General features: G+C 42.2%; 1 protein-coding gene across 1 annotated transcript in view; it reads left to right on the plus strand.

Moving 5' to 3' along the window:
• The window catches only part of SORCS3 (sortilin related VPS10 domain containing receptor 3), a 309,741-nt gene that overhangs the window by 130,487 nt on the left and 155,072 nt on the right, over nt 1–24,182 (plus strand). Inside the window, exon 3 of the mRNA XM_074907682.1 lies at nt 20,361–20,460. Within this exon, the coding sequence (XP_074763783.1) occupies nt 20,361–20,460 (100 nt within the window). The remainder of the gene's footprint in view (nt 1–20,360; nt 20,461–24,182) is intronic.

Here is a 24,182-nt window from a genome sequence, read left to right on the forward strand (position 1 = left end):
CTGGAGTGGCATGATGCATCTAGCTCCTGGCAGGGAAAAAAATAGTATTGTGCCAAGTGAACTTTGCTACCCATTAAAGTTTATTCCTACAAGGTCTGATATTCCATTTGCAGAAAGGAATTTATAATTGTGCTTGCTCATACAACAGCAGCAACAACAGTGTTCTTATGAAAGAAGTTAAAAGGGAGATTCATGTTTTTTGCTCAGGAGAGGTAAGATGGATACATATTTGAGACCACGGATTTAGCTGTTCACTGTTAGAAATGAGGTCAGGAAGCCCTGTCAGTCAAGATTTTAAATAGTCACATTACCATGGAGCATTTCAAAGTCAGATTTTAAAAGTGTGTTTGTTTGCTTGTGTATGTGTGGTGTTTTGTGGGTTTTTTTTGTTTGTGGTGTTGGCTTGGATTTTTTCTTTGTTTGTTTGGGTTTTTGTTCTTCTGATTGGAAGACCAGAGTGATTGTTACCATTAGGGATCTAAGGGAGTCTTCAATCTATTCCAAGGCATGCCATGTGTTGGTGGTCTCTGCAGGGAGAGGCCAAAGGCTAGCATAGACCGAGAGAAGATGGTCCTGTCTGGAGAAGGCAAAACTGTGTTGCTGTTATTGGTGAAGAGTCTAGAAAGAATAACTGTGGTGTGTTTTTGCCAGAAATGTTGGTCCAGAGACATGGTTTATCCTCCTGAGTCTGTTTAGTCTGCTTTAGTCATGATTTTTGAGTGTAGCCTGAGTAGAAGGCTTCTCTTAGATGAAAAGAGGGAGGAAGGTACTGTTTTGTTGCCTGGGCCACTTTTCTCTTTCCTATTTTGGCCCACTGATAGTGCTTTCTTATGTGACACTGTGTAGTGTAGGCACAGTTGAGAGAGTGGCTCAGATCTAGAAGTGATGGCTGGTGAATGATGAAAGGGAAGGGACATTGCTGTTGAGGAAATGCGGTGGTGGTCTGACTGGGCTCTTGGGGCTGCTTTTGGGAAAGTCAGACATCATTGGAATACTCTTGGTATGCTACAGGCTTCCTGATGATTATGGGTAAGTCAAAAATAGTCAAGGCCGCATGTCCAGAAGATGTCATGGCTATTTAGTGACTTATTTTGTCCCATAAGTTACCTCTGTTGGTGGGGAAAGCTGTGCTCTACAAGAAGTGAAAACTGGAGTGCTCTTAGACGTGGTTCCACATTAACTTCAAAGATGTGGTCTCAGTTACAGAGTGATTCAGACCTAGCTTTTTCTACACTTGTGGGGTAAGGAGTCCGAAGCTGAATGTCTGAATATCAGTGATGCTCCCTCGCACCTTTAAATGGAAAACATTTGTGTTGGTTCCTTGTTGATTTGGCCTGATTCTTACCTCTACAGGAGGAAATTTTCATCCTGGGATCCCTGCTTGTCCCATCTTTGGGACTTGGCAAAAGTTGGATGGCTTTGGGAAGTTTTCTTACTGATCTCTGTCCTCCATCTATCTTTAAAAAAAATAAAATAAAAAAAAAATTCTCTTTCCATCTTTCTTTGTTCTTTGGGGGCAAAACTAACTTTCCAAGACGGAAGATGAATTTGAGATGCTGCTAACAGGAGGGGAGGTAGCTTTCTCATGCAAGTGTACCTCCACCAAGGGCTGAACACATGGTGAATGTAGCTGCTAGCATTAGGAATAATTGTTAACATCCTGGAGAGCTGTGATGGGGGAGATAAGGACAGACAAACTAGCACGCTCTGCATGTGATAGTCATACCATCAGCCTTTAGAGCCAGACAGTCTTTCATTTTTATTATAATTGTGGCATCTCTTTAATTTTCTTGGCATAATGCACTTAATCCATAATTATAAAATACGCAACTAGCCCTTGGCTTTGCTGTGTTCTCGTAATGTGAGAGTGATTCTCTGTTTTTATTAATTTAACTTCCTACAAGCTAACAGATTGCCATAAAGGAAAACAGAATTTCTCAACCAGTACAGCTAATAGCTGTATTTCAGCAAAGGCCCCATGGTACATGTTGAACAATAACTACCACTCCTGTGCCACTTGCAGTTTTTAATTGAATTTCTATCCCATGGATATCATGTCAGAGCCATTCATCTGCTCCACTAAGTCTTCTGATATTAAACAAGTTCTTCCAAGTTATTATTATAGTACAAATACTGCTTGACGGTTGATTTGCATTACATATGCACTGGTCTGGTGGAGGTAATGCAGTGCAGAAAAGCTTAACTTGCATAGGCACGAGCAAAGGAATCGTATTATTATGGATAAAATTATTGTACTGTACCATTCCACTTCTTTTCTTGTTGGAATGATACGATCTGCTCTGCCTGTCCTGCTCAGACTGAGACACTGACATGGGAAAAATTATTGTACAACTGTGTGATGGTCTTGGAACCAGCAATGGAGACCTGCCTGGCTCATCAAATATTTAGAGTCTTTGTTCTGTAAGGAAGGGTTTCTGGACAATTTCTGTTTGCAGCACAGTGAAAACCTTTCATGGTTCATTATGTTTATCTGGTATTGATGAACAGAAGTCACAGTGCTTGTGTAAACAACACAGGGCAGGTCAGTGCTGGGGCAGAGCTGGGAACAGGTCATATGGTCATATCTCCCAGTTATGTGCATGGAACAAATCAGTTCTTGTTTCTGAGGTGGTGCTCTTGCTTGGAGGCTTGGGTCTTGGAATTGACTGTCGTGGCATGAACTTGGACCAGACTGCCATGTTGTGCGGTCTAAATAGCTCCAGAATAGTAAACTCTGACACCAGTGAAATTGTGCTCTCAGGTTCAGTGTGTGGAGCTGAGGGGATCCATAGTTTAGACTTTGCTGTCATCTTAACTCTGCTCTTTTCTTTCATCTACATAACTTTTTTTAAAAGATGAGTGAAAACATTGTGTTTTGTGGAAGGATGTGATTTCAGCCCCACTTTCCCCCTGCCAAATTCAGAGACTTCTTATGTCTGACAGTGCGTTTATGATACTGGAGTATTACAGTCTATGACTCTATGATGAGTCATTACTCATCTCTGGGCTCTTTTTACTGAAGGGTGTTCCTGGCCGATAGCATAGCGTGGATGAAAGCGGGGTGAAGTTCCTATGTAAGCTGGGGAAAGGGTCTGCATAGATGGACTGTTTAGGAGGGAAGGTCTGAACTGTGTTCACTAACCATCAGTGAGAAAAAGCAGAATAAATGTCTTCATTCCTAGACTGGAAATGAAGCACTGTCTTGCAGACTTCTTGATGGGAGTTTTCTCAGGGATTGCCACAAGAAGTGCAAGTGTGCCATGCTGACTATTAATGACATAGAGATTCTAACATGCAGAATTAAAGGGGATTTGCTAGCATGCTTTTCCCCTTTCCTTTGTTCTCTGTTGTTTAATATACTAATCTATTGGTGAATTAAAATGCAGTCACTTGGGAAGTCATAGTGACCCCAGGCATTTGGACTCTGGAATTGCTACCTCCCAGCTGAAGTCAGGGCTGACTGTGTTAAGTCAGTCTCCTTCTCTGTTCCAGTCTGAAGTACAAGCCTGGTTGCACTAGCAGGGTGCAGAGAAGAACTCAAATGACTGGCCCGTTCTTGGTTTGATGTTGTGCAAATACGTAATGGTTGTCAGTGTCTGGCCTTCAACATATTAACAAGAAGTTCTCAGGCAATGGGAGCACTGTTGCTTGTCTGCAGATTAGTGGTGTGAGGGCAAGTCTTTGCAGGTTGCAGGTAGTGTCATGGCACCCAGGCTGCCAATATTTGAAGAGAAGTTGATCTCACTTCTGCAGCCACAGGTTTCATCTAGGAACCATTCAGTCTCTTTTTAAAAGCATCTTGGAGTACAAATTCTCTTAATGGTGTCTAGATTGCAATGATAAGGTCTTAGCTGCACAGTAACTTTTCAGTGGCGTAGGGACCAAAGGGCATCTGGGTACTTCTCATTGGGGAGTTACTAGAATCTAATGCATGAAGAAGTGGCTGCCTAGGGATATCCTTGATGTCCAAGGAACTGCCATCAAAGGTGTAAGCCTTGCTGTAAAGACAGCATTTGTTGTATTTGCATGCTGCTTTCTGGATCCAACACCATTCTGGGAGGTTCATAGGACAACTCTAGGTTTAGTACTCCCTGTCTGGATTCAACCTGCTTTTAATTTCCACTGCCCTGTAAGCTATCCACGCAGCGTTTAAAAGCATGTGGCCAAATCCTATTTATAGCTTGTCTAGAAACCACGATCTGAAAACCTCTGCCTCTTTATCTTCCTTGTAAGGTTGCAATTCTGATATTAGCTTGTGACAGCAATTATTGATGGTGTCATTAAGGATGAGATCCCATTCCCAGCAGTGCATTTAATATTTTTTTCCCCTTTTTTTTTTCTGTGGGGACACTGATAAGTGGTGGCAGAAAGAGATTTTAAAAAAAAAAAAAAAAAAAGTGTGTAGGTAGGGGTGTTAAAGAATGTTTATTGTTTGCCGTCATCTGTGAAGAAGGGAGTCATTCATGTAAATATTTTGTGTATCAGAGTTATTAAAGTGTAATTTTTGCAAAATAATGACTTGTAGCAAACCCTCATCATTATTTCTTTTCTCCATTTTCAGCATCAGTTATGTAGTAAAGTATGGACAAAGAAACAACCCTTTCAGATAGCACTCCTAACATGCATTTACTGTTGGCTTGAAAAGACAGCTGCTATTTCACTACGGTACTCTGATTATTACACACACATTGTTTTAAAACTCAGCAGCTGTGTAATAGATGCACATATACATGATGTAATATCTCTTTCTGCATTCCCTTTTTCGATAATCACAGCACCTAAGTCTCAATATGAACTTTATCGATCCATGACTGTAGCTCATTAACATGGAAGTGTTCTCTTACATCTGACTCAAGCACAAATAAATGTGTTTGTCTAAAATGGAGTCTGGGGAAAAGCATTTTTGACTGCATGGACTGTGATTAATAGAAGCACACACCAGAGGGATTAAAGAGGTACTGGCAGGGGGAGAGAGGGGGAGGAATTAATTGAGGGAAACTTGGTTAAAGCTTGGTGGTTTTTCTGTAGTCAGAGATCTTAAACTGTTTGTATTTTCAACTGGCTAAATGATGCAGGTGGTACTTAGTTGAAAGTGGGTGATGGGGCTGTGTGGAGTCAATGTTCTGCGAAACATGCTTTACTGTATTGAGGCTTCCAGTTTTGGATAAGTAGATTTTTTGGCACATACTAGCCGAGGGTCTAATATTGAAACATCAAGGCAGCGGTGCAAATCCATCAGGTTTCCTGTCCAGGCAACTTCCGAGGGACCCTCTGAAGGGGCACAGGTGGGGGAGAAAAGTTCATCTGCTCTGAGCCGTTGGCTGCTCATCACTGCCCTTATTCTTTTGCAATAAACTGCAGAGATGCATCACTTCCCCTACATATTCTTGTACTCAGCATGTCCATGCACTGCTCACTGATGTCTCAATCATGACTAAATGCTTTTGCTAGAAATAATGGCACTGTGTGAACCTTCCTTTTTTGTACCCATATTTCATTTTCTCCTCTGTCCTCTCAGAGTAAAACCCGTAGGGATATGCAGTCTGCAGGACTGCCCCTTCACAGAGCGGTTGATCAGATCCTTGTTGACTGCAGAGGGCTTGTTTTCAGAGTGTTACTATTCAGCCTGCAGGAAGATTCATTCCCAGAATGTTAAAGCTGATGTTAAAACATACCACGTGCCTTCTGGTAAGGCAGCTAAAAAGGATGAGGAAATGGCCAATGCTGAGCAGCCACTATTTCCTAATTAATCACAGGCTATTGCAATCTACCTGCTAAAAGATGGGCAACACTTTTATGCTGACATTATCCCTGGAGGTCTTAATGGTGCCCTCCAGGAATGTAGTATCATGCTTCATTTTCTTATTGGCTTTTTAAGCATCAGCTTGACTAAAGTGAAGAAAAAAAAGCCATTTCCCTCCTGGGTCTAAATAATATCACTGCAAGAACAAAGTGCCACTGCTTTAAAACTGTCCAGGGGCTGTGAGTGAACCATGCTGGGTGAGACTACAATTAAAAATACAGTGCATAATTTAATGAGTTCTGCTCTAATGTTTTTTGAAGCATGGATCCATGGACAGTGCTGTCAGAAACATGAGGAAGAGTTGGTTCATGAACAGGCAGATATCCTGAGTGGGACTGGAGCCCAAGTTCAAGTAGAAAGCATGGCCAAAGACCCAAAACATACTGAGTCATAGACTTGAATGCTAGGGTAAACAATTACATTGATGTACTCTGAGCTCTGACGTAGTATGGGGCATGGGACCGCACACAGTAAGTCTAAGCCACCTGTCATGGCTAAGAAAGTGTGGATCTCAGTTTACAGGTTGAAATGTATGCACCCATGTGAACCTTTGTGGGAGATGCCATACTCCAACCTAGGTGGTCAGAACAACAGCAAAGTATGTCATCGTGTGTAACTGCCAAAAAGATCACAACCACACAGGAAGTCTGTGGCAAAGTAGGAACCTTGCAGGTCTCCCAAGATGCCTTCCAATGCCTTTAGTACAATAGAATTCTTTCTTCAGTGAACTTCACAGTCTGCTGCTTAGGTATTTGTGTTTGATCCTTTTCATAAGTAGTTAAGCTATGATTAAATACAAAACCATAAAGAAAATCCATGGTGTGTCTAGAGAAAGGACTTCAGCATCTTGGATCACAGACAACTTTCCTCTTCCATTTGCCTTGATAATATGCAGGGTGCTTAACTCTTCATAAACTCAATTTAGGAAAAAGTCATTACTTTAACATGAATAAAGAACCACATTTTCAGCACACTACTTAGGATCAAAGACATAAGGGGATATTTATCCTTGTATTTCAGAGCCTAAACAAAAATATTCTTCATTTAATTTCCTGGAGGAAATATCATTCTGTAGTGTAGTACTGAAGCTAATTATCAGTTTGAGGTTTAAGTTAGCTCTTTCTATGGCTTATCAAGCTAGAGAGATGACTGGTCCCTTCCAGTGCTTCCTTATCTTTCCCTGTTTCTTAGCCTGAGATATTCTCCCTCATGAGTTTGAAGGGGATGCGCGTTTCCTCGTGCTCCTTACTATTCTTTCATTAAAATGACAATCATCCAGCCATCTCCTGGGGGACTTGCTGAAGCTGATTGACTTTTCAAGCTGTTCCCACTTTATTGATCTTCTGTCTGAAAAAAATCCAACAGGTTTATTCTCCCACGACAAAGTGTTTTGTGTTAGATGAGCTTTTGAGCGCCGAGTACAAAAGATGACAGGAAAAGAAGGCTTTTCTGGGGTAAAATTAAGTTTGAACCAACTGTGGTTTGAAAGATATTAGGCAGTGAGGTCTTAGGGCATGATAGTGCAGGAGTGATCAATTGTGTTTTCCGAGCTGACCACTACTCACAGGCAGTTGGTGGGGAAGAAGGGGATCCCCATGTTGAGCATCTGCCATAAGCACCATGATCATTTATTAGTCTTGAACAGCAAACTTACCTCTGTGGAAAGTCTGTATAGATGCAATCTTAGACCTCTGTCTGCATTTTGAAGGCATGCTAACTAGAATTGAGGCTGTTAATCCTCGTGCTCACGGAATAAGACTTGCACTCAGCCAGGGCTAGTGTGAAATATCTACATGTGGTGTAGCACTGGATTAAACTGTATTATTAGAGGCTCACTGCAGCTGCTGATCTGACTGTTGCCCAAGCCAAGAAACTGGGTGACAGATGACTGTTTTCTTCCACTTTTGCCCTTATATCCCTGTCCTTATGTTTCTCAACCAAAATTCTCTGCTCTGAGGAACTAGGAGAGTAAGTAGTGGCATAACCTGACTGTCTGGATGCGAAAGCAAGAGAGTCATTTGGACCATTCAGAACAACTTCAGCTTATTGTCCAGGGACCCAGCTGTATAACTAGGCTACCCTGCAAACCAGGTGGTACACCCAATATACAGGCATTGTCAGCCGTGTAACCCAGCCTGAGGGCTCCTCCTCTCTTGTGAACTCTTATGTCTGTGTTATGAGATGCTCAAAACTGTTAGCGTATGGTTCAGAAGGCTGGGAGGGTTTGCAGGCCCTGGCATGGTAAGCTTCAAAGGATTCAGGAATGGGCTGATTTAACGTTTCAATTTACTTATTTACTGAAAGAGAGTTTGTGCTGGAGACTGTTCTGGTGGGAAGATGTCATTACAAAAACCTGTTTAAAGAAATATTAGCCTTAAAATTATTTGTGTTCTTTTATGGCTCCAAATTCTCTTTGCTTCATAAGACAACCAAACTTGCACTATTGCTTTGTCTTGTCTGGGTAGGTTTAATCTTCTGAAGTATTTTTAGAATGCAGAATTCTCACAAATGCAAAAATATGAAATGCTTGCAAAATGCTAGCATTCTCCTGTTAATGCTTAGTCTATATGTTTATAGATGTACATAGGTATAGTGAGTCCTGACCTTTATTGTGTACATTTGTGTAGATCTACCAGTATTATTCATTCACTTGAATATAATAGGGTCACTGACTTTAACTGGTGATCTGGTGCTGTCTTATTAGTTGTAGAAAAGTAGCATGTAAAGGCTCTCAAGCCATGTTGTGACTGGAGGTAAAGATGTGTTCCTAAGTCTGGAAGGGACTTCTTACATTGACAGTACTCAACTGTCTCAGGTGGCTGCATCTCATGAGCTTTTTTTTTTTGAGAACAGTGAGAGCCAATCTTTTCCCAGGAAGCTAATTAACAAAATGGGAAAGTGGAGTGCTGAAGCACCTTGCCTGGGTTCAGATGGGATTTCTGTGGTATTGATGTTCTTGTTGTGTGGGTGTGCTGCTGGGGGCAGTAACCTTTGTGGGCCACAATTAGGGGAGTTGCAGGTAGACATAAGGCTTGTGGGAGAGGGGTTGGCTGAGGTAGGGAACGGAATGTCTTGCAGGCTGACTGTAAAAGTTGGTTCGGGAATTGTCTGCAGTTTTTAATATCTGTGTCTAAGAAACTGGACTAAACTGCCTCCATCACTGCCCTCTTTTAACTTATAGTTTTGCAAAGATTTGCTGATAGTTTGAAAAAGTTAACATGCCTTGTGTTACATTAGAGATGACTTAGGTTCGTCTGATGTCCCCACAGTACTGCCTACCACTGATCCCAAAACAGGCAAAGTTAAAGGCAAGTTTCTGGTAAACCCTGGCCATAGCTACCATCCCAGGGAACATGAGTGGACACTGATATTAGTATTCCCAGCTGGAAAGCTGATATCTGAGTCACCTGTCCCCCTCTCTTAAAAGGGTGAGGTGACCTACTGTCAGGGTAGTTTGTGTTGCCCATTGTGTATCCTCCAAGTGGTTGTAAGGATTTTTTGTTATCCATATCTAGTACAGAAATACAGAGGTTAGTGATGGGGCAGTTCCGTAGTCTTCCCTTGGCATTCTGTTCAATACACATTTAAGGGGAATTCCAGTTTAAATGTACCTAACAGCATGGATCTTAAATTGAACTTCTACAGTTGCTTCAGAAAATCCTACGTTCAAAGCACTTTCCTTTTGCTACAAAATAATGCAAATTGAAATGATTAGCTGGTGAAGAGAATTGATACAGAAGCTTTTTTAGCTATAGCAATAAAAGTAGAAAAGGGCCTGGGAAGGGCCTAGTTTCTAATTAATAACCTAATTAAGATCTGATTAATTAATGAGGCTTTGTCATCAAAGCTGCCTTTTATCTTTGAGGCTATTAAAGTGTCCTCTGGACTAAATTTCTTCAGTATGTCTTGATAAGCACCATCTTTGCTGAGCCAGTCAAGTGCTTGGAATCAAATCAGTATGCTGCCTTATCAGGGATGCATAAAACACCTCTTTGGAAAATTAGAATACATCAGAATCAAGAACACGATAAATATGTCAGATCTTTTAGGCAGTACAAATGGAAAGTGAGTAACAATGAGGTGTAGTTCTTCAGAGCTGTACAAAAGTAATGCTTTTACATAGATTTCACAGTAGTAAAATTACCAGAGCAGAAAAAAGAGAGGCCTTTGTGAAGCCAGACTGTCTTGGCTCCAAATTGTCCCTGTTTCATGGCAATTGAACTGTGTCTTGGGTGGTGTCTGCAGGAATGTGATGTTCTTGTCTCAGGTCAGAAGCAGTAAGAGTATGATTCAGATTCTGACGTGTTTGATGTGGATATTGCATGATGCGTGTATAGGTTTCATGTTTGTGCTTCCATGAGGGACAGTTTCTGTCAGTGGGCACCAAGTTTGCCTGGCTGCAATAAGAAACTGCTAGCAGGTCATCAGTGATGTAATGGGGTAACCACACAAAGTGCTTATCCCAGCTTTTGAGGAAAAGACATTTCACATTTACTCAGGTCTTTGCTTATGTTCTTGATTCTGCCAACGGCTGCTGGGAAATATATATCCCATTTCTCTGCTTATCTCTGCTCTCTTCACTTTGTAATGCTATAGTGTAAGGCACCTGATATTGTTTGGCTTCTACGTCTAGTAGCAGTTCTCATACATGTCTGCATAGAATAATAGTACTTAAAATGTAGAGCACTGGTACATTATGACAAATGATGAACTTCTGATCTCATCCAGGATGACTGAGGTCCTTCCCTTCATTTGTACTGACAGCTCAGTGCATGAACTTTTCTAATCCATTTAGTGTGAGATACACCTTGCCTTGTGCTAGCCATCCAGCTGTTGAGTGTGTGTGTTAGCTGCTCTGGTCTCCCTTTATATTGGAGGGAGGAAGACACCTTAGAGAGCAATACATCCTCACCTATTTTAGGATGAATAAGTAATCCTCTGAAGTTAACAGTCTCTGTTTATAGTTAGAGAGAAAATGTGGACAGGCTTGAGAGCTAGCGCTAAATACCTAGTTTGTAGGTAGCTAAATTTGAGATAAACAGCCACGGTATAGAGAAGCTGGAGTCTTACAGCTGGGGAAGTAGAGTTATTTTAGTATCACAGTAGGAGGCACCAATCTTTTGTGCCTCCTTATTGTGGGCTATTCTGCAGCAGAATATAAAGTGATGCTTAGTAACAACTACACCTGCAGCCTACTTGCTTTGATCAGGATCCCAGGTTCTCTAAAAGCAAAGCATACTTTGCCACAGGCTTTTGTAGTTCAGCCTTTTGCCTGCCATGAGGTGTTAGGATCTATTAGTTTGATTTGTGTTTGTCTCTGCTTCAGAGGAAAGATTTTTGTCCTCATTTGGCAGAAGCAAAATGGTGAGACAGCTTCAGAGCTGCCTTTAGCCAAACCTGTGTCCCACAGTAGTTGAGCTATACTGCCTCTAAAAGTCCTAGAGCAGGGAACATCACACTCAAAGTCTGGTACTTGAAGTCATTCTTTGATTTGATCTGGCAACTCCTACTTCTGCTTTGCAAGCATCTCTCACTTTTTCCGTCATTCTTTTCCTGCAAGAAAACCCATTTCCTGCCCCCCCCCCCCCCCCCCCTTCTTTGTGTCTCAGAAGAGACTTTTGCTAGTTGGGGGTGGTTCTACAGATTATTTTAGATTTGAAACTGCTATCTTGTCACAGAAATGGTGTATCTGGAGGAAGAGTCCAGGTGCAGAAGAGAGAGGAGGTTGGAAAGGACAGCCCGTTTGGTGATGGTGAATGCTGTTTAGGCACCCAATGGCACATTGTTCTGGATAGTCGATGGTTACTGGGGATATCCAAAGCACACCTGTGTTCCTGTGAGACAGGTACAGAGGTCATGTGAACATATGGCTTTCAAGTAGTCCCCACCATCCCTGTAGGCTAAATATACAAACCCTACATTTCCAGACACCATTCATGCCCATCTGAGTAGTCATCTCTACTAAGGAATGGCTGGTGTAAACAGTCCCCCTGCCTTGTGGATAACGATCAAATGAAATGCTGATGAGCAAACAGCCATCAGAAATGTGACCGATATTTACATCTCTTGTGCTTTATTGCCTGCAAATCCAGAGGTGGAATATACTTTTCATAGAATCATAGAATGGTTTGGGTTGGAAAGGACCTTAAAGATCATCTAGTTCCACCTCCCCTGCCATGTGCAGGGACACCTTACACTATATCAGGTTGTTCAAAGTCCTGTCCCACCTGGCCTTGAACACTGCCAGGGAGGGGGCAGCCACAGCCTCTCTGGGCAACCTGTGTCAGTGTCTCACCACCCTCACAGGAAAGAATTTCTTCCTTATATTTAATCTGAATCTGAGCAAAACCCAATCCTTAGGTATGATTGTAGGATACACACCTATCAACATGCCAGTGAAAAATCTCCTGTGCCACAGCTGTTTGTTAACAGTACCAGTCGTGCACTTGCTTATACTACATTGCCAACTTTTGTGTTCCAATCTTATAAATAACAGGCAAACTCTAGTAAAGAGTTCAGTTCTGCTTTACTAGAAACAAGGTTGACAAAGTTTTGTCCAAACTATTGCCTATGCCTCCCTACAGTAACATGTTCTGAATAAGATGTGCACCTTAAAGAAATAAATCTATTTCCACACCATTAATAAAAGTTATAAATCTCATATGTCCATTTCTCTTATGACAGCAGATATGAGGCCCAATTCAAAACAGCATGTGGATCAATAACACTTAATATCTTACATATCAAAGAATTAAAATAATGAAAGTATTCTAAGCTGTATTATACAAACCATCCAGTTATGTGTGACACTTGCTCTGAGACCACCACTTCAGGCACTTTGTAATTATCTGAATTGCATCAAAAATCTAATGTCCAAATAGCACGGGTATACAAGAACTTTAACTCTTTCAGTTTAAAACCATTACCCCTTGTCCTGTCGCTACACTCCCTGATAAAGAGTCCCTCCCCATCTTTCCTGTACCCCCCTATATGGTCTTCTCGGATCCTTCTCTTCTCCAGGCTGAACAACCTCAACTCTCTCAGCTTGTCCTCATAAGGGAGGTGCTTCAGCCCTTGATCATTTTCATGGCCCTCCTCTGGACCTGCTTGAGCGGCGTCCTTCTTATGTTGGGGACTCCAGAGCTGGACACAGCACTGCAGGTGGTGTCTCACATGAAGTAGAGGGGGAGAATTATCTTCCTTGACCTGCTAGCCAAGCTCTGGGACATCCAGAATTCTCCCCCAAGTCTTGTGTTGCATAAACAAGAAAGGATACCTTTTCTGTCAAAATTAAAAAAGAACAGAAGAATCTGTGAGGAAAAAAAAAAAAAAAGGAAGCCAGTGTTCCTAGTTAGCTCCTATCTCCTTGTTTTTGAACTGCAAATCAGAATTACTAATGCATCATGGCAGCTAATTTTCCCTTGCCAGTCTCCACTGTACATTATAATTTGAATTTTATCAACAAAGGTCGTCTTTAAGTCTTTTGGATGTTTGGTGATGGGAATTGTCATTAATCAGAAAAGAAAGGGAGTGGAGGAGCGGTGCTGGTATCATAATAGAAATTGGGGTGGGTATTCTGCTGTTTAGAGTACATGCAAACTAAAAGGAAAAAGTTAAATTTTTAAGATAAATTACCAAAACTGTGATCTTCTTGATCATCTTTTTCCCCAGTGGAATCTCTCATTGTAGTTTTGAAACTCTGTGGAACTGAAAGTCCTCCAGAACTGATGGGTTATGGTTCTAGAAGTATTGAGAATGGTAGACCTTCCGTATGATGGCAGAAAGTGTTTTTATTTAGTATGTTTTAAATACTCTGGCTTTTTACTGATATACTTGGGTAGTTGTTTTTTTCAAGAAAGATCTTCCTGTTAAAGATTGGTCTCTGAGGCATCCATGACAAAAGATGTAATTGGACTAGAAAGAGTAGTCATAGAATGATCAGAGACATGAACAGGTTGTACAAGGAGTGGCTAAATAAAAGAAGAGTGTTCAGACTGGAAGATGATCTGTGGGGAATATGACAACAATCAGTGAAATCACAAATGGCAGCATGGGGCTCCATGGTTTCATTCTTGTTAAGTGGTAGCAGTGGGTTCTGAATTATATTATCAAGTTAAAACAAAAAGGAGCATCTCTTCCTACAGCATACAGTTGTGGTGTTTATTACTGTGTGATAATGAAGTTGCCAAAAGTTTTCCAGTGGGGTTAGACAAATTTATGGAACTAAAAGTCCACTGATGGCTCTTGCACACAAAGGCATCATCTTCAATTTAGGAAGTCCATGATATTGCTGTAGGCTGGAAAAATACACCAGGAAGCAGTACCATATGCTTTCTCAGTTTCTGTTGACTTCCCCAGACTTCCATTGTCGTCTTTAGTTTTCTTTAGTGGGATGGGGACAAAGGGAGGCAGATGTTTCTGTTTGTAGTTGTAAAACATTCTGACTTTATATTTATTACAGTCACTCTAAAATCATGGTTGGATAAAAGCAAGCTCTCGGCACAGCAAATGTTGTGCTTTGCTAAGTGAAAGATTCACAGAGTAGAGATGCTTAGATTTCCTTGGTTAGTAAGTAGGCACAGCCTGGCATGGCTGTTAGGGTTTTGTTTGTTTGTAATGTTTTTTTTCTTGTCAAAAATAGTGTCCTTGTGTGTGACCCGGTCTGCCAGACAGCCTTGCACTGGTAAGAACGGTTATTTCTGTGAACTGCCTCATTACAAGTGAAATTAGGCTCCACTGTTGCAGACTGGGAGTGGGACCTGGGCTCCCCTGGTTGCCTTGAGGTTGGGAATGAAATAGTCTTGGAGAGGCAGGGAAGGAGAGCCTGGGGAGCTGGGCTAGCAGCAGTGAGTGGCACCATGTCCACTGCTTCTGGGGGAGCATTGTTATATTTGCACTTGTTCCCAGCCTCAGCAGTGGCAGTGGTCCCCCTGCCTTTCCAGAGCTCCAGCCGTGGCTGGATTAGCTGCAGGGCCAACTCTGTGTTTCTGTCTCAGGCATTTGGCTGCCCAAGGCAGACTCTGACTTTGGGCTCCTAAGCAGCCTTTAAGACAGGAGAGGTTGTTTCTCTCTGTTATATCTAAACATGGAAAAGGCTTTGGGAGTGGCGGATATTTTGCCACTGGCAGCCATAGTCGTCAAAAGCCACGAACTAGTCTGAAATACTCAACAAGAAAGAAAAAGAATAATCTCAGAAATTTCAGAGAGGCAGTACCAGAGCATGCCGAATGACTTTAGAACAGGAGCAGCTCTCTGCGCTGCCTGTAAATTAGTGGGACCAGCTTCCCACGTGGTGCGATAATTATTGTGTGGTTGGCCCTGTTCTTGATTTAGGACTCTCTGCTCCAGTAAGAACCTGTTTAGCTGTTTGCGGCAAAGCAGTGTGGTGAGGTCAGTGCTGAGCCAGCTTTTCCCTGAGTCCTGAACCACTTACGGTCACTAAGGTAGCTGGCCAAAAGGATTTACAGTTGGGGCTACCACAGTGGGAAGTCAAGCTCAACGCAGTAGGAATCTCTTTCCAGTGTGTCATAGCTTCAGAAAGGCCTTTATCCTGGGGAGGGTAATTTGAAGGGGAGGATGCTGAAGGGAGAGACGGAAACAAATTCTTTCACAAGCAATGGAAGTTTGGCAGCCTGACTTACTGTGTTGTGTGGCTGGGTTCTTTGTAGTGTATTAATATGTGAGTTGTGTTTGAATGTTTTCCTGCAGCTGGATGTTCAGAGAGATGTGCCTGCTCTCATGTCCCATGGGATTTGGTTTCATCTTGCAGCTTTTCTCTGAGCGCTAATAAATTTGCTCTCCTTTTTGCTGGCTGCTGGTTTTCATGAAACTTCTAGAAACTTTGTTCCTCTTGGGTCTTTGTTTCTCTGTCAAACTGGGAGAAAACTGGCCAATGGGTAGAAAAAAAAGATGTTTGGGTGATACGGAGACAGGCACACTGCAGGCGGGCAGTTTGCAGGCATGTGAGAGGAGAAACAAATGTTAATCTGGGCTCTGTGTGTTGCTGTTGCTCTCTGAAGTGCACGGAGAATTGGGATACTCTCCTGTTCGTTTAAGTGGAGCTGTGCCTCCACACAGTTCTCGATGTGGGGCTGCGGATGTGTGTGTAGCGGGAGTCTGATCTGGACATGAATGCATAAGCTTTAGTATTTTAGGAAAAAGGCTGAGAATATAAAATCAAAACCAAACCTGTTCCTTCTCCACATACAGTTGGGGAAGTCACAGGCACAGAGGAGAAACCCCCTGACAGGAGAGTCGGTGGCACATGTACACTCTAGGAGGTTGCCTTTTTTCCTCCCAGCCATCCAGTGCTGGCATTTGCAGCTCTTTTGTTCCTGAGAGACTGATACATATTTTATAGCCTATCTCCATAGCAGAGTAGCTGAGACTGCAAACAAACAAAACCTCCTTTCTCTGCCTGACAGAGGTGGAAACCATCCAAGAGGGAGGACTCCTCTAAAAGCTGTTCTCTCTGCCTCTTCACACCTTTACTTCATATCCCTGGGATGAGCAAGTCTTATCATAATATTAAAGTCTGCTGGCTCTCAGACCTGTTTGTTGGATTCACGGGGAAGCTCAGGCTTAGACCTACAGGAACATGATGGATTTTGTTAGCTCTCGGTGTGCTGAGTTATGACCAGGTTTGGTAGAGAGAAGCTTCTCTGCCTGGCTGTGCCCCCTGAGCCCTGCTCTGTGGGACAACACTTGCAGCAGTGGTAAAAAACACATCACAGCCCATCAGGGGAGGGCAGTGGAATCGAGCAGGTGTTTTTTGTTCACAACTGCTTATAATAAATACGATTTTGAGAGAATTTACAGTCTCCTAATAAATTACATTATAAACCTTGTTTTTCCAAAAAGAATATGTAGAATTTGGTGCCACAGCCTGTTCAGGGAAAGCTCACATTTATTTGGTTATATGAATACGACACTTGTGTTGCCCTGGATCAAGTCTGTCTTCATGTTAACCACGACTAGCAAAGAGATTCTTCCTCATGGCTGGTAGGAAATGCTAGCTATAAAATGCAAAAAGCTGAATTGGAGTAGACAAAGGTCCATTCAAGAGTGGATTACCCCTTGAGTTTTATTGCTTTTCACGTGCAGCCTTTCTGGGGGTACTGCCAGCAGCTTGGTTTGCAAAGTAGAAGGGACAATGAAATGCTGCAAGATCAATGTATATGGTCACATGGAACAAAATCCATAGACTGAGTTTTACAGGCTTTGTATATATAGCCCGAGTCCATTCTGCATCGTAACAGTGTCTGTGCTACCAGCAGTGTAACGAGGTGCAACAATTTGTTTTATGAAAGCATTGTTAATAACACTTTTATGTATACATGTGTGTATGTGTGTGATTAGAAGCAATCTGCAAATATCAACTTGAGGCTGAAGACAATGACAGCCTTCCTAGATGATACTCTGGTGGTGGCTTCAATGGAGCAACCCAGAGGAGAGCCAGCTAGGCAGGATCAGTTGGCTGTAAAAGGCTCAAGCAAAGTTAAAGCAAGCATTTGGGGTGTGACTCATGGAAAGGTCTTTTGTATCACTGAGTCTTTTGCCATTTTGATGTAACTGGAACCTTCCTTGCCCTCGACTTCTTTAATAATATGCTTTGAAGTGGATCCTGTTCTGATCTGAGGAATGGAAGAAAACATGGTATCCAGTCTGCTTGTAGTGTCAAGCAACTGTAAGGACATGTGGGCTAGTTCACCTGCAGTTAGAAGTCTTTAACTGCAAAGTTAAATAATTAGTAAAGGAGAAGGGTTCGAGTTAAGATTAAAAGCTGAGCCAGAACAGTTCTCTTCCACCCGTGGGTCACATGTCATCAGATGTTCAGGCTTGGGTTGCTAAGATCAGGCAGCCAACTTTTTAAAAATGTAAATAATTGTCTTCCAAATAGGCAGTTAGGTGGTAGTTTAGCAGGTTTGAGTATCAAGCCGTACACTAGATGATTACAGAACTGAAATGGCTAATTGTAGGTGCCTACTTTTGAAAAAATGAACCATTACCTATGCAAGCTTTCAGCTTCTTCATCTCTAGAATAGAGATAATATTTCCCACTGTGACCCTTGAGACTTTGTTAGTTTAACTGGATTAACATGAGACAAAAGCTTCAGATTCTTTGGATGGGAAAGTGCTATGGAAATACAGTATATTATTGTGATATCCTTTGAGATGTTTCTGTGAAGCTGGTGGTGACTGTCATGATAATAAAGAAAGTCTTAGAGCAGCTAACGAAATAATGATCCCACTTCCTTTCTAGCTGTTCTTTGAAAGGGCAAATGCAATGAGTGATAATGGTTTAATGAGAAAAAGTCATTAGGGCATCCAGCCTGCATCTTTAGAAGTGCAAAGCATTCTGGGAGATCTGAAAATGACTTGGAGAACAAAACCAAAGTAGCTCTGTCAGAATATTAAACTGTTATTTGTATTCTCTTTGAATGCTGATTGAAACCAGTGATCTCTTTCCCTGGCTGGTGGCTGGTACATGTGTAGCCACAAATGTGGCTTGTTCAGATCTTCACTGCTGTTGGAAGGGTGAGATCAAGGGATTACTTTAGTGCTTGCCCTCTGTGTTACCCTCTGCTTAGAGTTTAGCATTACTTGAGGATTCCTGACCTGTTGAATTTGCATGTATAGGAGGCCTCCTGTAGTGGAATTCATTGAACTGCTTCAATTTCAAGCTTGGCTGGAGGGGCAAAGTTGCTAGTTTTTTTGTGTGGCATTGATACCTAGCGAGACAAACTTCAGATTCTTTGGATGGGAAAGTGCTATGGAAATTATGAAAATACAGTACATTATTGTAGTATCCTTTGGGATGTCTCTGTGAAACCCAGTGAGTATCAATACTATGCATTAGTGCAAAAGGGTATTAAGTGTAAACAGATCTAGTATTAGCTCTATTTTAGTATTAAAGAGATAAACCAGAACACAAGGAAGTTGTTTAAGATTTGAAGCACCCCTGATTGCTCAGTGTTCAAAGGAGGAAGGTTGGTTCAACCTTTAAGGAAAGAACTAGTTTGCAAAACATTTAGGAATTGTGCATGAAAGATGCACAGAAGAGAGTATGTGGGAGCCACACCAGTGATAAAACAAGCTTTTGACTTCATGGTTCCTACTACTTGGAAGCCTGAAATAGCTGTCTGGTTTTGCAGCGTGGCGGTTTCGGTGTTGTTCTGGACTTCACTAGCAGCAGGGAAACCACTGGAGTTGGGTGCAAATTCTGGCATCTCTCAGTTTCTGCAGCCACTTGAGAGGGATCCTTGAGCCGCTGGGCTCAGTGGCACTGTTCACTGTGATGCCAGAAGGGTGACTTGGACCATTTCTCTGCCAAACAGACAAGGAGCAGAGGGTTGGTCTCAGGCAGAACCACAAAGTTGCAGATGCTGGAGGCTTGCTGAAATTAGGAAATCAGAAAATGACTGGAGCTAGTTACTGGGAAAAGCACTGAATTACTATCTGTTCTCTAATCATCTTTTAGTAAAAAGTGTGATTATAGAGGAGGGCAGGGGCCATGAATTCTCATTTTAATAACATCATTGGTATGTCCAGGTAGGCTTTTGGGGAGGGTCTTTCCTTGTCCACCTGATAAGGTTTGTATTTGCTCTGTCCATATGATAGAAGATGTGTAGCGTCAGGAGCCAGGCTCTCCCCACTGTTTGGATGGGGTGGGTGGGATTTTCATGCAGGTTGTGACACCCCTCCTAAAGCAAGCTGGTGCTGACCACACTTGAGGTGTGGGATCCTGTACTAGGTAGCTGTTGATTTGTTCTGGTAGGAAAAATCTTGTTTGGTAGGAAGAGCAGAGTACAAAACCAGTAGAGAAACACGCAGGGCAAAGAGAGGTTTCAAACATGCCCACAAATGAGGAGGAGGAAGCTACAGAAAACCCTCTGTGACGAAGCAGCCCTTTTCCCCAGTCACGAATGGGTAATGCCACCCCCAGATCATCTGCTCCTCTGGGTGGGATTTGCTAGTGTAGGGGCCTGAATCTGTCTCTGTAACTCAGAAAAATTAAATGCTTGGCACAAAGTAGGATGGGGGTGACTGAGGACTCAAGATGCCAGTTTAGGTACGTTTTTATCTAGACATGAGTTCAGCTGTTACAATTCTGAGCCACATTTGGATCTCCATCTCCAAGTCGAAAATCAGCCTACTTAAATAAAACTGTTGTTGATGGCTTTAATTTGGATTTTTCTGTTGAATTTGTCTGAAAAGCGAATTTGTGCTAAGTGTGCTGCTGAGATCAGAGTCCTCTCATGTAGATATCATTTGCAATCCCACACTGGCACATGAGAGCAGAGCCTGCCCCCAAAGTCCATCTTCACAAGTGCACCACAGCTCCCCAGGTGCATAGGATTAATTGATGCAGAGACAGATCCTGCCCCAAAAGATTTGATTTTTCTTCTCTTTTCTGCTGGCTACTCTGAATGAAACACAAAAACTCTAGTTTTAAGGGTAATAGTGCTCAAGCTGTAATTTTGATTATCTATTCACACAGTCATTTCCTTCTCCTGAGCTCTAATAACCACATAAACTCTTCTTGTCTCCTCTCCAGGTCAACAGACTATGGCACTACCTATGAAAAGCTAAATGACAAAGTAGGCCTGAAGACTGTGCTGAGCTACCTTTATGTCAGTCCCACTAACAAGAGGAAGGTAAGAGAAAGCCATCAAGCTGGTAGCTATAGAAACAAAATTACAGCATTCTGTTCATTCTGATCCTAAAGTGAAATCTGTTGGTAATTCACAAGAGCTTGAATTTGCTGTGTAAATTGCACTAGTGCAATTCTATGGAATCCAGTAGAATTATGTCTGGTTTTGTTATAAGGATGGAGTCCTTAATCTCCTGCTGAATTGTTAGAGAAATAAAAGTGTTGCTTTTATTTGCTTCTGACAGTTACACCTTTAAAGAAGTTGAACTCACGCCTGTTTCTGGGACTCTTGCTTACACTGGCTTTGGCTAGCACACCTCTCTCTGCCTTCTCTGTCTCCTTAGAAGTACTGAGTAAAAGGCATTTATTTCTGCATTTGACTCTTTACCCCTTCATGCTTTCTCTAGCTAGAAGTTGAAGATGTAAATGACATTTCCATTGGTTACATCATGTAAGGGGGTTGGAAGCAGAATATGCCTAGGAGAGTAGGTGGGAGACCTAAGATTTGATTTGAATGTGTAGGAGAGAAGATGAGGTCATAGCTTTCAAACCCCCTGCTCACGCTTCCCACGTGATGCAATTAGGGCTGCAGCTGGCTCACTGAGCGCAGCCCAGGAGTTACTCCTCGTTGCCTTTTTGGTTTAAAATTATTGCTTATGTTGATTCAAGGGAGGTAGTGGGACAAAGAGGCTTTCAGCTACCCACAGAAATCAATGTGGGAGGGCTGCAGCACATAGCTAATCTCTGGCACTGGAGTTGTGTTTGGATGGGGTGCAGCTCATTCGGCTTGATCACTTCCAAACTGCCCATCTCCTGTCTCCAGTAGGTTTCCAAACTACTATTTTGCTAGTTGTGTTGTTCTTATTACTACTATTGTTTTTTCCACCACTGGTCAATCTACAGAGTTTTCAGGATTGATGATTATTTCAGTGTATGCAACCTTAAGGCAGTCATAGTTTTGATTACTGTTGGCAACAATATGTGTGTCCGGATGTATGGAGGAGAGGAAGAATGCAGTGGGCAGGGGTCGGCTTATATTTTTTCTGATGCAGAAGCTGAATTATTGTGAGAACTACCATGAGTTCTTTTTTTCTGAGGAAAATGGAATGAAGATGTTTTGTAACAAGCTCTCCTGGCCTTCACAGCCCTCCCTTATCCAATATGGTAGGCACTGAAGAGTTAATTCTTCTTCATTCTGTTTCCAGAGCAACTCTGCCCACCTAAAATCAGAGGCAATATGCTCAGTTACAAATCCTACATCACTGGTGTAAAGTTTCCCTCACAAATTGGAGTACTAGGATGTGTGATTATCTTCTAGCAATTTCTTAAACTCTCGAGTTTTGCAGATTAGCAGTCTTCTCTCTTTTATGAATAACACCTACATTTCATCGTATAGCGCCATGCAGACCTATCTTTACCTGTTATTTTCTTATTTCCGATTATAATTGTTAAAATTTTTTTTGGTCTTATGTTTTAACGAAGTTTTTTCTGGACCTGTCTGTCTCTCTCTTCTCCTTTCTTCTGAAAAATTTTTGAAATGATGAGGCAAGCTGTAAGGAAAACCCACAGAAAACCAGCTTCAGTGCTGGCTGCTGTGGGAACAACTTAATTTCGTTCTTTCTACCTCTGCTAAATATATGGGCACTGTTACTGTGCATGATTAAACAGATGGTGTGGCTGAACCTGGTGCTGACTCCAACCGTCAAAGAATTGCAAACATCCATGCAGCATTTGAAAAGTGCTGGGAGAAGGTGTCACTGGATTGGAGCACCTGCGGTTTGTCAGATTCAGTATCAGGTTTATCGTCCACCTAGCCCTTTACAGATTCACAAAGTTGTGCACCACAAAAAATGCACTTGGGTTGTAATCTTCTCCAAGTCTCTCTGGGTGAATATTGTTACGGTGACCCTCAGAGTAAGCATCATGGTTTTGCTGAGCTCCTGAGGACAACCAGCAATAATGAGTCACAAAGCAGTAGGTGGGGTGAATCAGCTGCACCCCGGTAGAGAAAGTCCAGATCCCTTGTGTTTCCCCTGTAACATCACAAGTGCTGCCTACTTGAACACAATGCAGTATCTCTTGTGAGCCTCAAAAATAGGTCTATGTTTGAGGCAATAAGCAGGGAGGAAGATACCAAAAGGAACACATGTGTCCAGGGCCTGTGTGTACACAGTGAATTGTGCAGACCCTGTCCGGGTATGATATTTTCGCCTGGGTGTGTGCAGCTCCTGTTGATTTTTGATGGGTTTGCCCACTGTTGCTAGCCTTGACTGCTCATTAGTGCTTAGAGGATTAGCAGTTACTTGGAGGAGGGGAAAAGCTTTCCATACATTCATTCCTAATTGATTTACTAGTGAGAAGGATAATTACCTCTCAGCTACCCTGCAGAACTACAGTGGGAATTACCTGTCAAATTTCTTTGAAGACCCAAAACGCCTCTCTTCAGCTGTTAAATAGGAATTATGCATTCAACCAAATGCCAGTTATATAAACATCACTTACCTGAATTGTGGCATAACCCTAGGCTCAATTATAAGGCAAGAGGATTTAAACACTGGCTTTTTCCTTTCTTCTTTTAAAAGAAAATATTTTTGTTTCTAATTTCTTTTTTGAAAATTTTTGGTGGGAATATTGTAAGTTTTCTGGCAACTTCTGCTGTATTTCTCTTCTCAGTGTTGTGCTAGGTCATGGTGGGACACTAATTTCTCAGTACCAACATCTCTGTTTACTGCAGTATGGGGGATCAGATGGGTTGTGGCTACAATCCGTGGTCTGGGAACCTGTGTCATTTCCTTTCTCTCATGGTCCCAAGAAAGCCACACATGATGCATGCCTTACCCACCTGAATTATGGCACTTCAACACTCTTATAAAGTGTATTCCTTTCTGGGCAAAAAATTGAACTTAATGTAGGAATGAATTGGTGAAATTCTGGAAGATGTGCTACACATGGAAGTCAGACTTGATGACCTAATGGCTCTTTAAGCCTTAAAGTATTTAATTCTATTTAGGTTTTATTCTGCTCCCAGCAAAGTTAATGTCTGAGCATCTGCTATATAATAGTGGTAATAGCAAGTCCCCAGTTAGCTTTATGTATCATTGGCCTTCCTCTTTTTGGGCTATATATTTAATCCATTTTATTTTATGTTCTCTTCAGGCTTCCTTCTAAGCTTGCTCCTCTGTGCATCTCCCATCCCTAACTGGAGAGCCCCATCAGGGTATTGAATATTATACCTCTTTGTATTTGGTGCCCTGACAAGTATTGAAATGTCTTTCCTGACACAGCAGACTGGAAAATGCTGGAGCAGCCTGGAGTCAGCTGGTCCCTCCGTCCTGCCCTTTGCTCCTCAGTGGAAGACATCAGTCACTAGTGTTTATCAATGGGCAAAATGGAGAGATCATGTATTTGTGCCTGAAGAAGAAGGAGGCAGCAAAGAGGGGAAGAGGTGAAGAAACAAAATCTCTGTGGTTATCATGGTGATAAATTCAGGGCAGCCTTGGTTCTCCCTGGGCACCTCTTGGTTGTGCTGGTGTTTGGCACTTAGAGGTCAGATTTAGTCTATGGGTGTTCCTTGGTTTCACACACTGCCACTGGGAGATATCAGCCCTCTGTATGCACAGAGTTAACCAAGGCACAGAGCTGAGGTGGTTTTGGCTGTGTCCCCACATGGTATTGGTCAGAGACAGGTCTGGGTAACAGACAGCCGGCTTCCAGCTGCTGCCCCAA

This window comes from Athene noctua, chromosome 5, assembly GCF_965140245.1.
Source record: "Athene noctua chromosome 5, bAthNoc1.hap1.1, whole genome shotgun sequence".
Lineage (NCBI taxonomy): Eukaryota > Metazoa > Chordata > Aves > Strigiformes > Strigidae > Athene > Athene noctua.